General features: G+C 46.1%; 1 protein-coding gene across 3 annotated transcripts in view; it reads right to left on the bottom strand.

Moving 5' to 3' along the window:
• Nucleotides 1–7,867: 7,867 nt before the first annotated feature.
• CCR6 (C-C motif chemokine receptor 6) overlaps nt 7,868–17,962 on the bottom strand; it is a 28,339-nt gene continuing 18,244 nt past the window's right edge. For 2 of the 3 annotated variants that reach the window (XM_054493119.2, XM_054493118.2), the window contains 2 exons: nt 10,872–10,977; nt 7,868–10,775 (listed from right to left, as the gene is read on the bottom strand). In XM_054493119.2, the coding sequence (XP_054349094.1) occupies nt 9,660–10,775; nt 10,872–10,880 (1,125 nt within the window). In that variant the 5' untranslated portion in view covers nt 10,881–10,977 and the 3' untranslated portion in view covers nt 7,868–9,659. Of the gene's footprint in view, nt 10,776–10,871; nt 10,978–11,604; nt 11,895–17,962 lie in introns of those variants that run through there. The other variant, XM_054493120.2, reaches the window with a different exon arrangement.

Below are 17,962 nucleotides of genomic sequence, written 5' to 3'. Positions count from 1 at the left end.
CTTCTCTCACCCTCGTGTGCTTTGCGCCTCTTACTTTCAGGCTTTCCTCTCCTCCCTCCCAGTGCCCCCCGCATTACACAGCACGGCGACCCCCAGACTGCCCTACTAAATCCTGCTGTGCTCTGCGGCCCCCACAGCTGTGGCATGGGCTCTGTTCTACAACAAACCAAACCGTTCTCACGCAACACCACACCAGTCGTATATTTGTATAGTGCTATCAAAAAATGAAAATTCACCAGATTTCCTATTGACCTCTGGACAGGGCCCAGAAACTCAAATTGCTCTGTTAGCTATATATTTATATTATACTTTCTCCATTCAGCAAGATAAAAGCAGCCAACTCTTGCCACAAACCTATCCCCACTTAACACCTGCATGAAACAGAACCACCAATTCTGAGTGAAGTGCTTTTGCCATTTAAAACACATTAAAGATCTATTTAATAGTAGTGATTATTTTTAACTTTTTTACGTACTGGCAAAAGAAACCCCCTTTAAACCTGAGCAGGCACTTGGGCCAGAACACACGGGACGTTTTAGAGCAAGAAACGTGTTCCCAGAACACGGCACCTCTGCGCTGGGGGCAGCGCAGCGCGCAGAAGAACCTGCGCGCAGGGTTTTGGTTTCTGATGTGCACATGAATGGCTAGAAAAATTCCTCCGGGAAGGGAAACACTCTCGTCTTTAATGACTCCTTCTTCTCATGTTTACTAAAACTCTGAAGCCCTCACACATCTGTTTTCAAAAGGCTCCAATCCAGTTCCATAATGAGTCCACGGTGCCTGGAGCACACGTGTGATTGCATTATTTTACCTACAACACACTAAAAGCAGTTAGAGCTTTTATCGTATTACAAAACATTTTATGTTTCAAAAAATTTCGAACACCAGAATCCTACAATTTTAAGAGCTTGCTGTCTAGAAAAATGCATTAGTTGTTTCTTTTGCAAATATGAAGGTTACAAATAAAAGCCTGCTTAAAAAAAAAAAAAGAAAGGAAACAAAGAATTAAAATGTAGGCAATGTACTGGAAACCAGTGACTTCGTCATCGAATTGCTTGGTACGTAAGGAGTGAGTGGGGTGGGGGAACTGATGAAAATAGCTTCATTAGCAGACGGGGCAGAGGACACCCACCACCCTTCATGGGTGGCAGAGGGGTGGGGCTGGAAGATGACACAGATTGATCTGGAACCACCACAGGCGCAACACCCGTTCATGTCCAGACGGCAGATGGAGTGGCCCCACTGGGCGCTGGTGGCGGGTAGGTGGGCGCCCTCCCCTCAGCCCGGCCCACCCTCACTGAGACCCTGTGGGGCCCCAGCTGCCCTCTGAACCTTGACAACTGTAACAGCCAGCAGGAGCCTCGGGGTAGTCATGGTTGGCAGCCGGCCGGCCCAGCATCCCTTCTTTAGTTGCAAAATATTGACATGGTCTGAAAATCTCCAGGCGAGAGTCAAGGAAGCCAAACCTGCCATTTAAAAGACAAGATCTATGTAATACCCAAAAAGTGGGTTACACATTTGCTTCTCCGAGAAATATGGCATCAAAACAGACTCAGATAATAGCACATGTTGCTTTGACCCACCTCGCACTCAGCTTATTACTACTAACCATGGCTTAATAAATTCACTGCTTATTCCATGATGCAACCTCAGGACATCTCACCCGCCCCTATGACTCATCTTACCGAGACAAGCCTGGAACAGCGATGTTGGTGCTGTAGGTTGGACTGAAGAGTTTACGGAGAAGAAAACATCTGAGTGACAATTATATGCCCGATGGACGTTTCTCGAACTAGGGATTCAGAGTTGAAAAGCTATTCCCTGCCAAAGAACTCACTTTAGGGGACTCTTATCATGCAAACAAAAATAAAGGTGATGCATTTGTAATCACTCTAGGTGGTATTTATTTACAAAGCACAATGGAATCAGAAGTGCAGCCCAAACCAAGAAGTCAAGGATGGTTGGACGGACATGGCCCTTGAAGTGGTACTAACAGCCTTTTCTTTACCTGCATATTAACTGGACATAGGTCTTGAGTGCATGACTCTGCATGACACAATGCATCCCTAACTCTGCTTCACCTCCATGGGGGACACAGGCTATGGAAGGTAAGATGCACAGGACAAATCCAAGAACAGGCAGATAGGCGAGTGTATGTGAAGCAAGGAGGCCAAGAAGAGGGTGCAGCATTGGCAGGAGGGTCCACATGTACAACCTTACAGGGTGAGCCCACCTGATCCATGCCAAGGGGCCAGAGATGAGTGCTGGCAGAGGCGGCTGTCCCAGGGCAGGGAAGACATGACCTAGGGAAGAAGGGGCACAGCCGTGGGGCTGGACTTGCAGCAGGAAGGGAAGGAGATGGAGGAGAGGGGCAGTGAGGACTGCACGGGGTCAGGCCTGGCAGGGTCCTTGAGGAAGATCTAGAGTTGAGATGCACATGCTGGTGCCATCGGTCTGTGTGCCGTCCTGAAGTCCAGGGGTGATAGGATGGCCTGGGAAGAGCATGCAGGGAGAGGAGAAAGAGAAACCCAGCCTGGTGTCAGGAGCACCACTGCATGTCAGGATCAAATAAAGTTGGAGGGTCTGAAGTGAGGCAGAGATGGAGTTGCCCACCTGAGAGGGAGGAGCGCAAAGCCCACTGCCCAGCCCTGGAGAGGGGCTCATGCTACCTGCAGGAGGCAGCTGAGAGGCGTCTGCTGCATTGGCTGCATAGGGCACAGAGCAGCCTTCTTGAAGACGGCTTGGTGGGATTGGGGCAGGGGCCAAACTTCAGGGGCTCCAGAGTGAATGGGAGCATTGGAAACAGGCAGAAGACCAGGTGGAGAGAGGGCAGAATACGGAAGTGGAGTTTGGGGTTTGCATCCATCTCACTTTCCTTTTTACTATTAGATGGGAACAATCTTCCACTTGACCCACGGCAGGCCCAGGGCAGGGGTATGGGTGTGCAGCACCGCTACTGGGAGTGGAGTTTAGGACAATCAACAGACACCACAGGTCCATCCAAGCCCAGGCCAGGTCCACCTTTGCTGGGGAGGGCGGCTTCCACCTTTGAAACTGGCGACAAAGGGTCGGGGGAGAGCCAATGCCCTGGGCCCTGGAACTGGCCACAGAAGATGGCAGAGCCCCTGCAACGCCACATCTCCTGAGCAAAGCTTCCAACAAGGCTGATGGGCACACATGAGTGGGGAGTAAGAAGTGCGGGTGGAGGGACCCCAGCCAGAGCCATGGAAAGTCAGGCCTGGGGACAGCTCAGAACGATGGCCCATGCCTCAGATGAGTAAATCATGAAACAAAATTCAATGTAGGTTGACTCAAACCCAACAGAAGTTCATTTCTTGCTCACACAGGAGCACCAGGCCCATGGAGGGTCAGTGTATTCAGGTTCTGCTGTTTCCAGCAGCTGCTCCCAAGGTCTCCTGTGCCTGCTCCCTTCGGCCATCAGGAGACTGCAAGTGGTTTTGTGCACCAGACCTGGAAAAGACGCGTTTCACCTGTGTTCAGGCATCTCCAGCCAGACCTCAGTCCCATGCCCCACAGAGTCCCCAGGGGCTGCGCAAGGTGGCTCAGCCATGGGCCCAGGAGGCAAGGGTGGTGGACAGCTGCCCACACTGCAGAATAGACGCTCTGTAGCTGGTTAGGGTGAGCGGTGAGCAGAGCAAACAGCTGACAGGAGAGATCTCAGGGCACGAGCACTCTCCTAGTTGCACCGCCAGCCCCGCCGCCAGCCACATTGTCTCCACCATGTTCCCTGGAGAAAAGTAAGTGAGGAGGCCCAGAAGGCTGAAGGGCAGGGCCAGGGGACTGGTTTTCAGAGGGCACCCCTGGTCACGGCCTCTCATGCATCCGTGTGAGATGGTGTCAAGTCAGGTCTGCAGAGGACTAGAGAGAGAGGGGTCCTGAGAAGGCTTTTCCTAAGGAGAGGCTGCCTCCAGGCAGAACCAACTCTCCTGCCCCACCTGGACACCTGGGGGCCCAAAGGCAGCAAGGACAACCGTGAAAGCCAGCTCGCCCAGGGTCACACACACTCCTCTGCCATCCTAGTGCACAATCAGAGGAAAACAGAGTCCTATGTGCCAGGATTCACAAAGCTGGAAAAGACAGGTTGCCTGGAATGTTTATTTACATTTCTCCTTAATTTTGGACTTGTATAATGAATTCTTGGTGAGTAGAGATTACATCATTTTACATATCTTCTTTTTATTAACTTAATATCCTAAAACTCATTCTACATTATCTGCCATAAAAATATATAGATGCTGTATTTCCTGATTTATACATATATTTATTCTGCTATGTATATGTTCACATAGCAAAAAAATAAAATAAAATAAAAAAGAAAGAGCCAATCTACTATTGTGAATGTTAAAAGCAACAAGGAAAAAAATGAACAGCAGCAATAGTGCAGTGATATTTTTCTGAAGATTTTATGCCACGGGTGCAAAAAGACAGTATAAGATTCTATTAATTTCACCTACTTGTTATCCAAAATAAACTGTAGAGTTTCCCCACTAAGACATACATATGACATTTGTCCTTTGAAATGTTGCAGAATTAGGGCAACAGCCAGGAAGGTGAGCATCTCCAGGAGCAGGTGCTGGCGCTGGGAGGCAGCTCGCACACCAGAGGGCAGCAGTGCCCTGTCCAGGGCAGAGGCACCCCGGCCGGCTCAGGAGTTCGGCTCCTGGTGAAGCCAGGACTTTAGGAATCACCTTTGCTCCCCACTGGCGTGAAGAGAAGTGCTAGCTCATCTATTTACATTCTAGGTTCAGAAAGGGGACCCCAAAATGTTATGTGAAATCCAAGAATCCAGTTCATCTTTCAATGTTAGGCAGAAAAATGAAACCTTAGTCAAATGTTAACACTAATTCTAAATACAATATTCTGAACGTTTAGATGGACCAGCCTTGGGCACTGTGGTAATTATTAGTGGGCTACAGGAGAAGAGGACCCTGTGTACAGGGCATATCCCAGGGGACCCCAGCCTTGCTGCACAGGGCAGCCATATCTCCTGAGTGGCCTTGGCCTAGTGGGCTGCCTCGGCTACCCCTCATCTACAGCTGGGGAGATGCAGACCCTCCCCTCTGGTTAAAGAGAGGAGTCCGGCTGCCTCCCCTCCATGAAAGTGATTTTCTCAGTATCTCTCCCCCCTCTTACATGGTGTGTTTGTGATTACTGCGTGCACATGGACACATGGCCACCCGCTGAAGAGCCTCCCAGGCATGTTCGTGATTACTGCATGTGTGTGGACACATGGCCACCCGCTGAAGAGCGTCCCAGACTTTCTGTCACCTGGCTGTAACCATGTGAATAAGTGAAGGCTCCCACACTGGGAGCAGAAATGATTTCCACAGCTTTCCAGTTGTGTCTTTAAGGCCACCTGCTTCCCCCATCCTGCTTCTTGTTGTCTAGAATGGAAATGGGCCGGAAGGAGGTACAGCAGCTCCCTTGGGCTGAGGACAGCCTCGAGGTGAGGAGAACAGCACTCTGCCCATCATCCCTGACTGTCCACCTGGACTCTCAATGAAGAGAGGAATCAGCCAAGAAGTAGAAAATAAATCGTTCCTGCCTTAGCTTTTATATGGATTTACCTAAATAAGGCATCCAGAATATCATGTTATTGGCAAATGCAACACAAGGAGGAAGATTGCAGCTGTGCATACCGAGTCATAAGAATAAAATCAGGTCACAGCAAACCACCCTGACCTCTGCAAACACGCCAGAGCAAGGGGCCTTCGTCTGAATGCTGCAGCCTCTTTATTCTCTGAGATCACAAAGACTGAGTGTGTCAGGTTCTCAGAGCAGCCAGCGGAAAGTAGAATGCCGACCACCCCAAGCTCTGCAAACATGCCAGAGCGAGGGTGGCCTTCAACCAAATGCTGCAGCCTCTTTATTCCATGAAATCCCTGAGCGCAAAGACCATGAACACATCAGGTTCTCCACAGAGCAGCCAGCAGAATGTAGAATGCATCAGGGCAGCTGTGCTCTGTGAGGCTGCAATGACTCAAATCGTCTAATGGTAAATGTAAAATGCCACCTCCTTCTGTGTCCTACCGGAGAATGTGCCCCAAGAATGAGATTAAGACAACAGATAGCCCCGCTGAAGTCATGAGCCTTGAATGCTCTGTTTATACAAATAGGGGGCAGAATAGGGCCTGGCCTCCGCTGGGCTATCACAGCTGCTTTCTGCTGCCACAGCTGAGATCACCATCCTGAGGTCCACAGCTGAGAGGGGGATGTCTCTGCTTTGAATACGGAGGTCACTCAGACTTGGGGAAATTCCCCACTTCCCTGTCAGAGAACTGGGAAGGGAGGAGATGCCACACCCCAGGGCAGGCATCAGGGCAGGAGGTGAACCACTGGGATCAGATACTGAAACTTGCACCACGGGTGGGTGCTGGAGCTCAAGGCTGTGTAGGTTAGATAGGCAGGTGTTGTCTCACCAGGGACCACAACCCTTCTCTGTCATCTCTCTGTGAGATCTGCACCTGAAAAGCCGAAATGGGAATGAATGTTTGGAACATAACTTATTGGAAAGGAGGAAACTATGTACAAAGAAATTCTCACATGTTTCAGGTTAACTTTCATAGGAAAATATGCCCTACCTTGAGGGAAATAGATGTTAGGGGCTGAATGGTGTCCCCTTAAAATTCATATGTCAAAGTCCCAACCCTCAGTATCTCAGACAGTGGTGATATTTAGAGACAGGGATTTTAAACCAGTGATTAAGTTAAAAGGGCCTTTTCGGTGGGCTGTAATCCAATCTGTCTAGTGTCCTTATAAGAAGTTTCAGCTCACAGAGGAAAAGCCATTTGAGGCCTCAGGAGAAACCAACCCTGCCAACACCTTAACCGACCTCTAAAAATGTGAGAAATAAATGTGTTGTTTAAGCTACTCAGTCTGTGGTATTTTGTTAGGGCAGCCCCAGCAAACTAATGTTCTAGCATACTATAGCATGTATACTGCGTTCATTGAGACCACATTCTCTGTACATATATCTCCAGAATGCCTGTAATTTGCACACATTACCACAAGTCTTAAAAGGATTTGAAAATATTGTGTTTTTCTGGCCTCATTTAAAATCCAGTCTGTCTGTCCTTAGAAGCAAATCATGTACAGTTTGCAAGGTAATACTTAAGTACCTAAATGTTGAGATTTACATACAGTAAGATCTCATGTATCCAGAAATAATTGAATACTTGGAGGTTCTAACACATTGCCCCTATTAATAGACAATTCTGACAAGCGCAGATAGCTGATTTCCCCACCAAACATATGGAATAATGTTTGCAATGAGTGGAGAGAAGGACTAAGGGCAGACACAGTTAAGGTTCAGGAAGAGACGGCCAGAGCCTGAGAGCAAAAAGATATGGGGAGAATCAATGGGAACCACTGAAGATTAGTCCCTTCTATCTTAATGTCTCCTGAGAGTGTCAGGTTACCATGGCACCTGTTCTGATGCCCAAGACAGCAAGAAAAATGATGTAACCTAATGTACTATATTTAAGAAGAAATAAAGTATGTGGTATATTTTGGAAACATTTTTATACATCTTAGCTAAAATGTTTAAAAGGTTATTGCTTAAATAAGCTTCATTTATCTGAACATTTAAATTATGCAGAGAAGCTCATCTCCCAGCTTTGGCAGATAAGCAAGATGTTTCTGTGCCAGTTTTCAAGCATGAATCATCTTCATAGATCACATCAGCGCATGGATCACACCGAAAGAAGTGTCTGGGTAACCACTCCTTTGCTTTGATTCCTAGAGTCAAATGCTAACAGATTTGAAGGACATGAGAAAGCCTGAATACCACCCTCTCCAAACAGTGGGCCCCTCAGTCTGAACCTTGAAGCTGAAATACGATTCCTACTTCATATACAGAACACATTTTTTATTTTGCAAAGCCAAAGCCATGCTTTAAAAATACAGACTTCGAATCTTACGACATTATTTTGCATTTTAAAGAGAGATATAGTTAAAGCTTACAAGAACAATATAAAGTTTCAAATAACACCATTGTCAGGTTTAAACATGTCAATACTTTTGTAATTCATGACAGTTCTTTCCTTTTTTTTTTTTTTTTTTTTTTGAGACAGAGTCTTGCTCTGTCACCCAGGCTGGAGTGCAATGGCATGATCTCGGCTGACTGCAACCTCTGCCTCCTGGGTTCAAGCGATTCTCTTGCCTCAGCCTCCCAAGTAGCTGGGATTACAGGCACCCGCCACCACGCCTGGTGAATTTTTGTATTTTTAGTAGAGAGGGGTTTCGCCACGTTGGCCAGGCTGGTCTTGAACTCCTGACCTCGAGTGATCTGCCCATCTTAGCTTCCCAAAATGCTGGGGTTACAGGCATGAGCCACCATGCCTAGCCCATGACAGTAACTTCCTAACACGTGTTTGTATTTCTGTAAAACAAGTTGATATTTTTCTAATGTTCATATATTTATATAGCCCTTTAAAAACATGAGTTCCATGAACTTTCTATGTCATTGAAGAGAGTTGTTAAAATCTGATTCCATCACAAATTTCAGACCCCTTTAAAATCATTATCAGAAGCCAGAATAATTCCAGCTGTCCCCTAGCTAATCTACAGCTCCTCATAACAAAAGTCTTCAACCACACATTGCTCTTCAACCACATTAAAGAAATGGAACAAAACTTCTTTCTACATTGTCTCAGTAAAGTTGCTTTCTTTAAAAAAAAAAAAAAAAGTATTCTATTTATTTAAAAAATTAAAAACATCTAATATTTTAAACTGTACAATAAACCACAACTTCATTACAATTCACTAATCAAATCTCTCTTGAGTCCATTTTGTTCGCTGGAACTCCGCTAGGCACTCAGAGCACAGCTGTGAGCAAGATTATTCTAGCTCCTGTCTTCATAGCACTCTCAGCCTAATGGACGTTTAGAGATGAGTCACTCACGACAGAGAACAGCTCCCAGGGAAATCAAAGCAAACTGACACTTTCCTAATGGCCCAACCTGAGCTGCTTTATCCAGTTGGTGACAATTGTCGCCAACACCTGTTCTGCCATTGTCCCCTTCTTCCCGAAGCACTTCCAGGTTGTGAACACTTGAGCTTGTCTTTCCGCCTCCGTTTTACAGGGTCAGGCTTGTTGACTGTATCAAAGGGAAATGAGAGAAAACACCAGCCAGCCAATCCTGCTGCTTATAACCAGCAACAATAAACATTCTGATAGATAAAAATGTTTAAACATTTGCCTAAAATGAGTGATGTGTGGGCTTCCGTTTGTTTTTTTCTGTTTTAGTTTTTCAAACCACTGCCATCATTTTGTGCTGTAACCAAAAGACACTGTAATCTGTGACCTCTTCATGAATATTTCTGAAAATGTTTACATTTGTCAGCAATTCACTTTAATTCAGCATTTCCCAAAGGCTGTTTTGTGAAACGCCAGGCGGATATATACCCTAGAGCTACAAAACATTCCTTGCAAAGTGTGCTAGAAAATGCTACCTATCAGAGACCACCCCACCCTGAAGAGATCACACAGCCCATGAGCATGTTAAGTCCCGCAGGAGAGACGCTTGCTTGATTTTGCTTAATTCCCACACTTTCCATGCAAACTTGGCCATAGACTTTTTTTTGCATAACATCTATGAGTATGTTTCACACATGCCTTAGGGAGACTCAGCTTTCTATCACATAGTGAAGGACGACGCATTGTCGTTATCTGCAGTCTCACTGGTCTGCCGAGAAATGTTTTCTGAGTACCTCCCGGCACAGGAGAAGCCCGAGGACTTGTACTTCCTTCTCACACACCACAGGTCCTTCAAGATCTTCAGAAAGTAGTTTCTGAACTTCTGCCCAATAAAAGCATAGAGCACAGGGTTCAGGCAGCAGTGCAGGAAAGCCAGGACTTCTGTGACAGTTTTCGTATAGCCAATTAGCTTTTCGCTCTGGCAGGATCGGTTCATTTTACCCAAATTTGCAGCCATCAAAAGCAGGACCGTGTTATGAGGAATCTGACAAGCCAGAAACACAAGCACCACGGCTATGATTACTCGGATGGCTTTGTGCCTTTTAGAATTCTGAGCTTGCACCAAGGTTTTCACAATGAACGTGTAACAAAATATCATGAACATCAAAGGGATAAAGAAACCAAAGAGTAGCTCAAGCCCCAACATCAGCAGCTTCCACCTAATGGGCTCCGAGACAGTGTGGTAGTTGGGTTCACAGACATCGCTGCCTAGGATGTTGTATTTCTGGTTGAAGACAAAAGTTGAGCTGGAGATGATGACTGACAACCCCCACACAACAAGGCAGATGATTTTGCTGCGCGGTAGTGTTCTGGATCGGAGCCGGAATGACTTAGTCGCCTGTACAATGGCGATGTACCGGTCCATGCTAATGCAAGTCAGGAGCAGCATCCCACAGTTAAAGTTGATGGCATAGATGCCTTTTAGCAACTTGCACATGGCATTGCTGAAAACCCACGCACCGGTGGCATGACTCACTGCCCAGAATGGGAGAGTAAGAACAAAGAGGATGTCTGCAATGGCCATGTTCAAGAGATAGACGTCTGTCATAGATCTGGCCTTCTTATAAAAAGCAAAGGTGATCACCACCAGAATATTCCCCAGGAGGCCAAAGACACAGATCAAGGAGTAGGCTATCGGTACAAATAGCCTGGAGAACTGCCTGACCTCCTGCAAGGAGCACAGTAACATTTCAGAATCAACTGAGTAATATGAAGTATTGACTGACACAAAATAATCTTCACTGGAGTCGAAAACATCGCTGAAATTCATTGATTCCTGGAGAGGAAACAAAGATAGAGTTAGCTGCAGTGCAGTGTTCAAGTAGCCACAGTGAACCCAAATTATACTCCTTGCCAAAAATAAAAATCTTACCCCGCTCATTGTGGGCAGAAAAAATGCAAGCTGGTTGTAGAAAAAGGAGTGTAGGGTTCAACCCCTTCAGCTCACAGGCAGCGGTAGCAGGAAAGTGGAAATGACTCTAAGAACGAAAGAAGGCAGAACACACTACAGTTAACACAGGTACTCCTGGAGAGCCAGAAGGCAGAATGCACTACAGTTAACACAGGTACTCCTGGAGAGCCAGACAGTTAAGTGACCAGCATTCCATCTCGTGTGAACAGAGTGCACAGCACACTATTTTACATACAAATATTTATTGAGAATAGGCATCGGCAACCTCTTCCTGTAAAGGGCCAGATAGTAAATATTTTAGGTTTTGCAGGCCATATGGTCCCTGTCACAGCTCCTCAAATCTGCCTTTGGAGCTTGAAAGCATCTACAATTACATAACTGAACAGGCCTCGCCGGGCTCGGTTGGCTAGAGGCTATAATTTGCCAACCCTTGATCTATTGTTTAAATAAGGTGCTCTCAGAAATCCACAAGTTTTGATCTGCACAAAAATCCTTACGCAAAATTTAAAAACATTCAACAAGATTTTACTGAACAAGATCTATAGAAGTGTGAATGTGCATAGAAAATGTATAATTCATGGTCCTGGGCTTTAAATCTTTCACAATATATGTCAGTGATGTTCATCCCTGTGAGCATGTGAGAATCTCCGGTAGAATTTAAAGTTTGACTATGAGTGCCGTTCTTAAGACGTACTGAACAAGCTGCTCCAGCCTGGGAAGGCGCTGGAGAGGAATGCACCTGCTTCTCCACAGCCGCAGACATTTCCAGTAGACATTCCAGGACACGAGCATGAATCTGCTGTGGCAGAGGCATCCTAATCATCAGAAATCCAAGTGCCAGAGGAAAGGTGGAGGCTGGCATAGTTAGCAAAGACTTCCTGGAGGAGGAGGCTCTGATCAGGGTCCTTGGAGAATGGCAAGGCTATGGGCCAATGATTGACAGAGAACGGCCGTCTCCTTCAGGTGACCAGCTCATCACAGGCTGAAGAGCAGTCCTGAGTCATGAGCCCTGTATGTTTGTGAAACAGCTGAGCAACCAGCCTGGCCGAATCAACTGGATTGTTAGGAAACAATGGAGTATACGATGTGCTGGGAACGCCAGCAGTGGCGGTGCATGGGTCCACGTGGCGTATACCTTGTGCTGGGAACGCCAGCAGTGGCGGTGCATGGGTCCACATGGAGTATACCATGTGCTGGGAACGCCAGCAGTGGCGGTGCATGGGTCCACGTGGCGTATACCATGTGCTGGGAATGCCAGCAGTGGCCGTGCATGAGTCCAGATGGAGTATACCATGTGCTGGGAACGCCAGCAGTGGCCGTGCATGGGTCCACATGGAGTATACGATGTGCTGGGAACACCAGCAGTGGCGGTGCATGGGTCCACGTGGCGTATACCATGTGCTGGGAACGCCAGCAGTGGCGGTGCATGGGTCGAGGCTGAAGAAGTTTAGCAGGAGACCAGGAAGAGCTGGAGCAGTTGTGGAGGGCCTGAGGACGAAGGGCTTTGAAATCCACCATTTGAAGCAAACTTAAAAAGAAAGAAAAACTCTTCGCTATTCTCAGGCTCACTGCTCCTTTCCAGCGTTGTCCATCATCCTGTTTATTAACACGCCCTGGATAACCCCCAGTAAAATCTATGGCCTGAAACACTCTGATATTAACGTTGGATGTGCTTCCCAGCCAATCGTCCATCTTCCTCCTCTTTTCCCTGCTCTCGCACCACGTGGGCCTGGCCATGCCAAGCCGGAGCAGCTAGGAAAGCGCAGCCCCAGGTGCACAGGCAGAGAAAGTGGAACCGCCCTCCTCGCCCCCACACTGGGCCATATCAGTCCTCACTTACCAGTCCACGTGGATACTGACCTTTTGGAGAGGAAGCCCATGTAACACAAAGTTCACCCTGAATTATTTTCCAAACCTATTTCTTACATAATGTTGATTCTCATTTCATTATTTACTCCACCCCATTCCTTCTCTGCTGCCTGGAATCACAACTCAGAGATCAGTTCTTCACTGCCCCTCAGTCACTGCTTTGGGCCTAAAAAGCTGGAGGAAGGCATGGAGCCACCTCTGCACTTTTGTAATCCCAGCAGGTATACAGTTGAGTGCTTTAGAGTATGCAGAAGAAGCATAGTATAGACCCCTGTGTTGCAAAAGCATGTGGAGAGGTAATCATATCAATCAGAAGAAGCACAGCAATCAGAACACCACTGCTAAACTTCAGCTTCCAGCCACAGTGTATTAACAGAGACCAAAGGCACCCTGCTGCATTAAACAACTAGAAAAACCTACAAAATGTAACAACAATTTTCAGACCTTGGCACTAGGCATCACGAGATTATGGCTCCTGGCAGGAGGAGAACAAATACAGTGAGAAATGATACACACTCTTTCTAAGCTGCAGAGCATGGCAGGGGTGGAGGGCATCAGAGGTGAAATATACAATATGTAAAATAAAATACACCAATTGGAATTACCATTTGGATGTTAAAACTATATATATATATATATATATATATATACACACACACACATATATCATATATAATAGTATCAACAATTATATATATAATTATATCATAAAATGTAAAATACTTATGGATAGATCTAACAAAATTTATGCGAGATTTATATGCTAAAAACTACAAAACATTGTTGGGAAAAATTAAATAAGACCTAAATTAATGGAGAAATTTATCATGTTCAATTTTCAATGACTCATTTCATGTTCAAATTTATCAATGATTAAATTTCAAGATATAATTTCTCCCCAAATCGATCTGTAGATACAACATAAACTAAATCAAAATCATGGTAGGGTTTTTTTTTTTTTTTGAGAAATTGACACACCAATTCCAAAATTTATATAGAAATTCAAGGAAATTAAAACAGCCAAAACAATTTTGAAAAAGATTAAAAAATTGGAGGACTCACACTACTCAATCTCAGAGACGACAAGGAAGCTACACTAACCGTGACGGTGTTGGATTTCTGAAAGGACAGTTACGTAAATCAGTGGAACAGAACAGAGTCCAGACATAGACCCACATATAGATGGCGGACTGATTTTTAACTTAGGTGCCAAGGTAACTCAGTGGAAAAAGAACAGTCTTCAATAAATGGTCCTGGAATGACATGAACAAAAAGTTGATCCTTACTGCTTACCTCACACCATTTGCAAAAGGTAACTCAAATGAGTTATAAATCTAAATGTGAGAGCTAAAGCATAAAACATCTAGAAGGAAAAATGGGAGAAAATCTTTGTGACCCTGGAAAAAGAAGCTTCTTATATAAATTGCAAAAAGAATAAACTATAAAAAAATTGATAAATTGTACTTGATTGTGCAAAATGTAAAACTTCTGCTCTTTGAAAGACATTCAAGAAAATGAAACATATATATATTGAATAGAAAAAAGTATTTTAAAGCTTATATCTGATAATAGGTTATATCCAGAATATACAAATCATTTTTACAACTCCCTATCAAAAACATAAACAATTCAATAAGAAACAGGGGGAAATGTGAACAGGCAATTCACCAAAGAAATACATGGATGGCAAATACACACACAAAAAAGGTGCTCAATGCCATTAATCATGAGGAAAATGCAAATTAAAACCACAATGAAGGCTGGGCGCAGCGGTTCAGGCCTGTAATCCCAGCAATTTGGGAGACCGAGGCAGATGGACCACTTAAGTCCAGGAGTTCGAGACCAGCCTGGCCAACATGGTGAATCCCCGTCTTTACTAAAAATACAAAAATTAGCCGGGCATGGTGGCATGCACCTGTAATCTCAGCTACTCGGGAGGCTGAGGCAGGAGAATCACTTGAACCCGGGAGGCGGAGGTTACAGTGAGCTGAGATTACACCACTGCAGTCCAGCCTGGGTGACAGAGAGAGACTCCGTCCAAAACACACACACACACAGACACACACACACACAGAGATCCCACTGGAAGGACTAAGATTAAACAGGGGGCAGGAAGCTGGGAGATGACATGGTGCATCTGGGGCTCTCACACTTTGTTGGTGGGACTGCAAGATCACACAGTCATTTCACGGAGACAGTGGGGTCCTTTCTTGCACAGCTGAACATGCACCCACCATAGGAACCTGCAACCGACTCCTACATGTCTACCCAAGAGACATGGGAGGATTAACACTGGAACATTCCCAGCAGGTTTATTCTTAACCGTCCCAAACTGAAAAAGACCCAAATGTCTGTCAACTGGTGAGCCGATAACCAAGTTGAAGTGTATCCATACAATAGAACATACTACTCAACCATGAAAAGGAACGGGCGACTAATGCATGCTCCAACGGGGGTGACTCAAAACCTTCCCTCGGTAACAAATCCAGACAGAAGAGACCATGCACTGCATCATTCCATCCCTAAAATTTCTAGAAAAGGCAAAATAACAGTGGCAGGAATGAAATCAGGGATTGTCATCAGGACGGGAAGAAGGGATTGGCTGGGGTTGGGCAACACAAGGGGATTTTGTGGTGGCAGAAATGTCCTCTATCCTGATTGTGGGGGTGGCACATGGCTGTGTGCCCTTGTCAAGACCTGTTGAATTGTACCCTTCAATCGGTGACATTTATTGCATATAAATTAGCCTCAATAAAGTTAATTTAAAAGTACCTGCGTACTCTTCCATGCAAATGTGTTGGAACAGACACTTAGTGCCATAAACAGTCAAAGCAAGGATCTGCCACTAAGCACTGAGGGGTTATGGGAGGTTCTGGGGCAAGAAGAGCTTTTGAGGACTCCATAAGGACAGAGGAGGGGACGGTGGGAAGGAGTGGGCAGTGTGGGTGGAAGGCAGGGGCTTGGGGACAGCGAGGGGGAGACCTGCAGCAGGTGCGCGGCTCTGGAGAACAAGGGAGCAGGGGCTGTGGGGAGCGGTCGCTGTAGGGTTGGACGGATGCCAGGTCAAGGCGGGACCAACTGCACGGGTTCCCAGGTGAGTGGGGCTGGGACAGGATGGGAGGGAGTGACCTCCCCATCACGTGGAGGCTGAGTTGATGACGATGAGAAGGGCAGCAGGGGCCAAAAAGGGAGGCACGGCCCAGCATGCCATGCACTCAATGCCCAACAGGGCCCCCATTTAAGGTAAATATTTGTTTAACTGCCCCATGACACACAGTCTTTTCTGAATTTAACTCAGTTCAACAAATTTTTATGAACTGTCTACTGAGGAGAGACACTGAAGTACAGCGATGACTCAAACGCATACTTGAGCTTCAAAAGGCTGCCAGGTAAACAAATAATTATAAAACAGTTCCATTCTAGCAATCATCATGAGATGCACCCCAAAAAGTGTGTAACTCTTGGCGAATAGAAGGCCAGCATTGGGAAGCCTGTATGATGGATCCCTGTCAGCAGAAGGAGTCGGGAGGGGGCCCAGAGAGAAGGGGTCCAGAGGGATGGGGGTCCCAGAAGGAGAGGTCCCAAAGGGAGGGGGTCCAGAGGGAAGGGGGGTCCTAGAGGGAGAGGTCCCAGAGGGAAGGGGTCAGAGGGAGGGTGGTCCCAGAGGGAGGAGTCCTAGAGGGAGGAGGCCCAGAGGGAGGAGTCCTGGAGGGAGGGGGGCCCAGAGGGAGGAGTCCTGGAGGGAGGGGGGCCCAGAAGGAGGAGTCCTGGAGGGAGGGTGGTCCCAGAGGGTGGGGTCCCTGAGAGAAGGAGGCCCAGAGGGAGCCAGATACACAGGCCGCAGGGCAGGAAGTTCCCGGCAGAGATGTGAGAAGCTGGCCTACTCCGTCCCGTTCATAAGACGCTACTTTAATTTCCTTTCATTTATTCTCATGTCAGAGTAAGTCAATGAACCAAAATTTATAAATTCCACGTCTCTTAGGATGGTGTTATGCACCTGTTAGTTATAAACAATGTACGATTCTAGATAATGACAAATTTAATGTTACTGTGGTTAAGAATCAGGATTCTCAATAACAAAGATGGTTGTCAGGTTCAGGTTCACCCGTATGCCAGCCACAGCCATTGAAAATGATTCGGGCTTCCCCAAGCCACCGTTTTCACAGGAAAAACTGTGTGAATTGTTTTAAGGAAACTGTTCTGGTGACAGATTGGCATGGGTGTCACCTCAACGTGTAAAGAATCCTGTTCACAACTTGCTCTATCATCTCACATCTCAGGCAGCAGTCACCAGCTCCTTGGAGAAACAGGCTGCAGGTTTTCTATTAAGAAAATGTTGATGGTGAAGACACTAAGAAGTTTTTTAGTAGATATTTCTGTTCCTTCTTTAATGAACCGACAACAAGCCACCCTATTATCTACCAGTGGCAGATGAGAGATGCAGGGAAACGTGCTGAGTCCTGTGTCCGGTTCCTGGTGAACCAGTGAACCCACCCTTGCAAAGCAGCCACCTGCAGCACATCTCATGCTGTCTCTTTGAGGTTCAGCACTTCCTGTCTCACACGTAATCCCTATGACCACCATTCTCACCAGATCTCACTTTGATGTCATTAAATCACATGTAAAATACATTCAGCCCAACTGATTCTTAAAGTGTAATTTTCTTGTCTTTGGAATTTAGATATTTCCCAAACAAGTGGGCAGAGGAATACTTCTAGAGCTTCTGTAGGACATTCTGTTCTTTGGAGGAGGAGTTTCAGGGTCTCTAAGAAAAAGTCATCTAATGACACACTTTAGAAATGTCATTTGACTCAATTTGGTTTTGCAGTTAGGAGGCTTCTTTCCAATATTCAGCTGCCTCAAGTAAAGTGTCGATTGTTGCTGTCTCAGTAACTCATTGTCACCCCCCACCTGAATGTTAGCCTCTCACAGGACCTGGGGTACCCTGTAGGGCGGGCACACTATGGCATGACACCAAATGAGAGACTCATCATGTCTCATCCCCTGAGTATCTCCTTCATCAGGAAGGCATGTCTCATTGACTGAGCTTTATCACATGTTCTGAAGACAAGAGAAAGCAGAATTTCTTGACTCCTGTTTTGCACCTCTCTATTCTTTTTTAAAAAAATCATTTCAAAAATACTCAGAGAATGTTGCAGTGAAGTTGCCTGACTCCAGCGAAC

This window comes from Pongo pygmaeus, chromosome 5 (assembly GCF_028885625.2).
Source record: "Pongo pygmaeus isolate AG05252 chromosome 5, NHGRI_mPonPyg2-v2.0_pri, whole genome shotgun sequence".
In the NCBI taxonomy this organism is placed as follows: domain Eukaryota; kingdom Metazoa; phylum Chordata; class Mammalia; order Primates; family Hominidae; genus Pongo; species Pongo pygmaeus.
The sequence above is the reverse complement of the archived record's forward strand: the minus strand, read 5'-3'. Positions and strand labels throughout refer to the sequence as shown.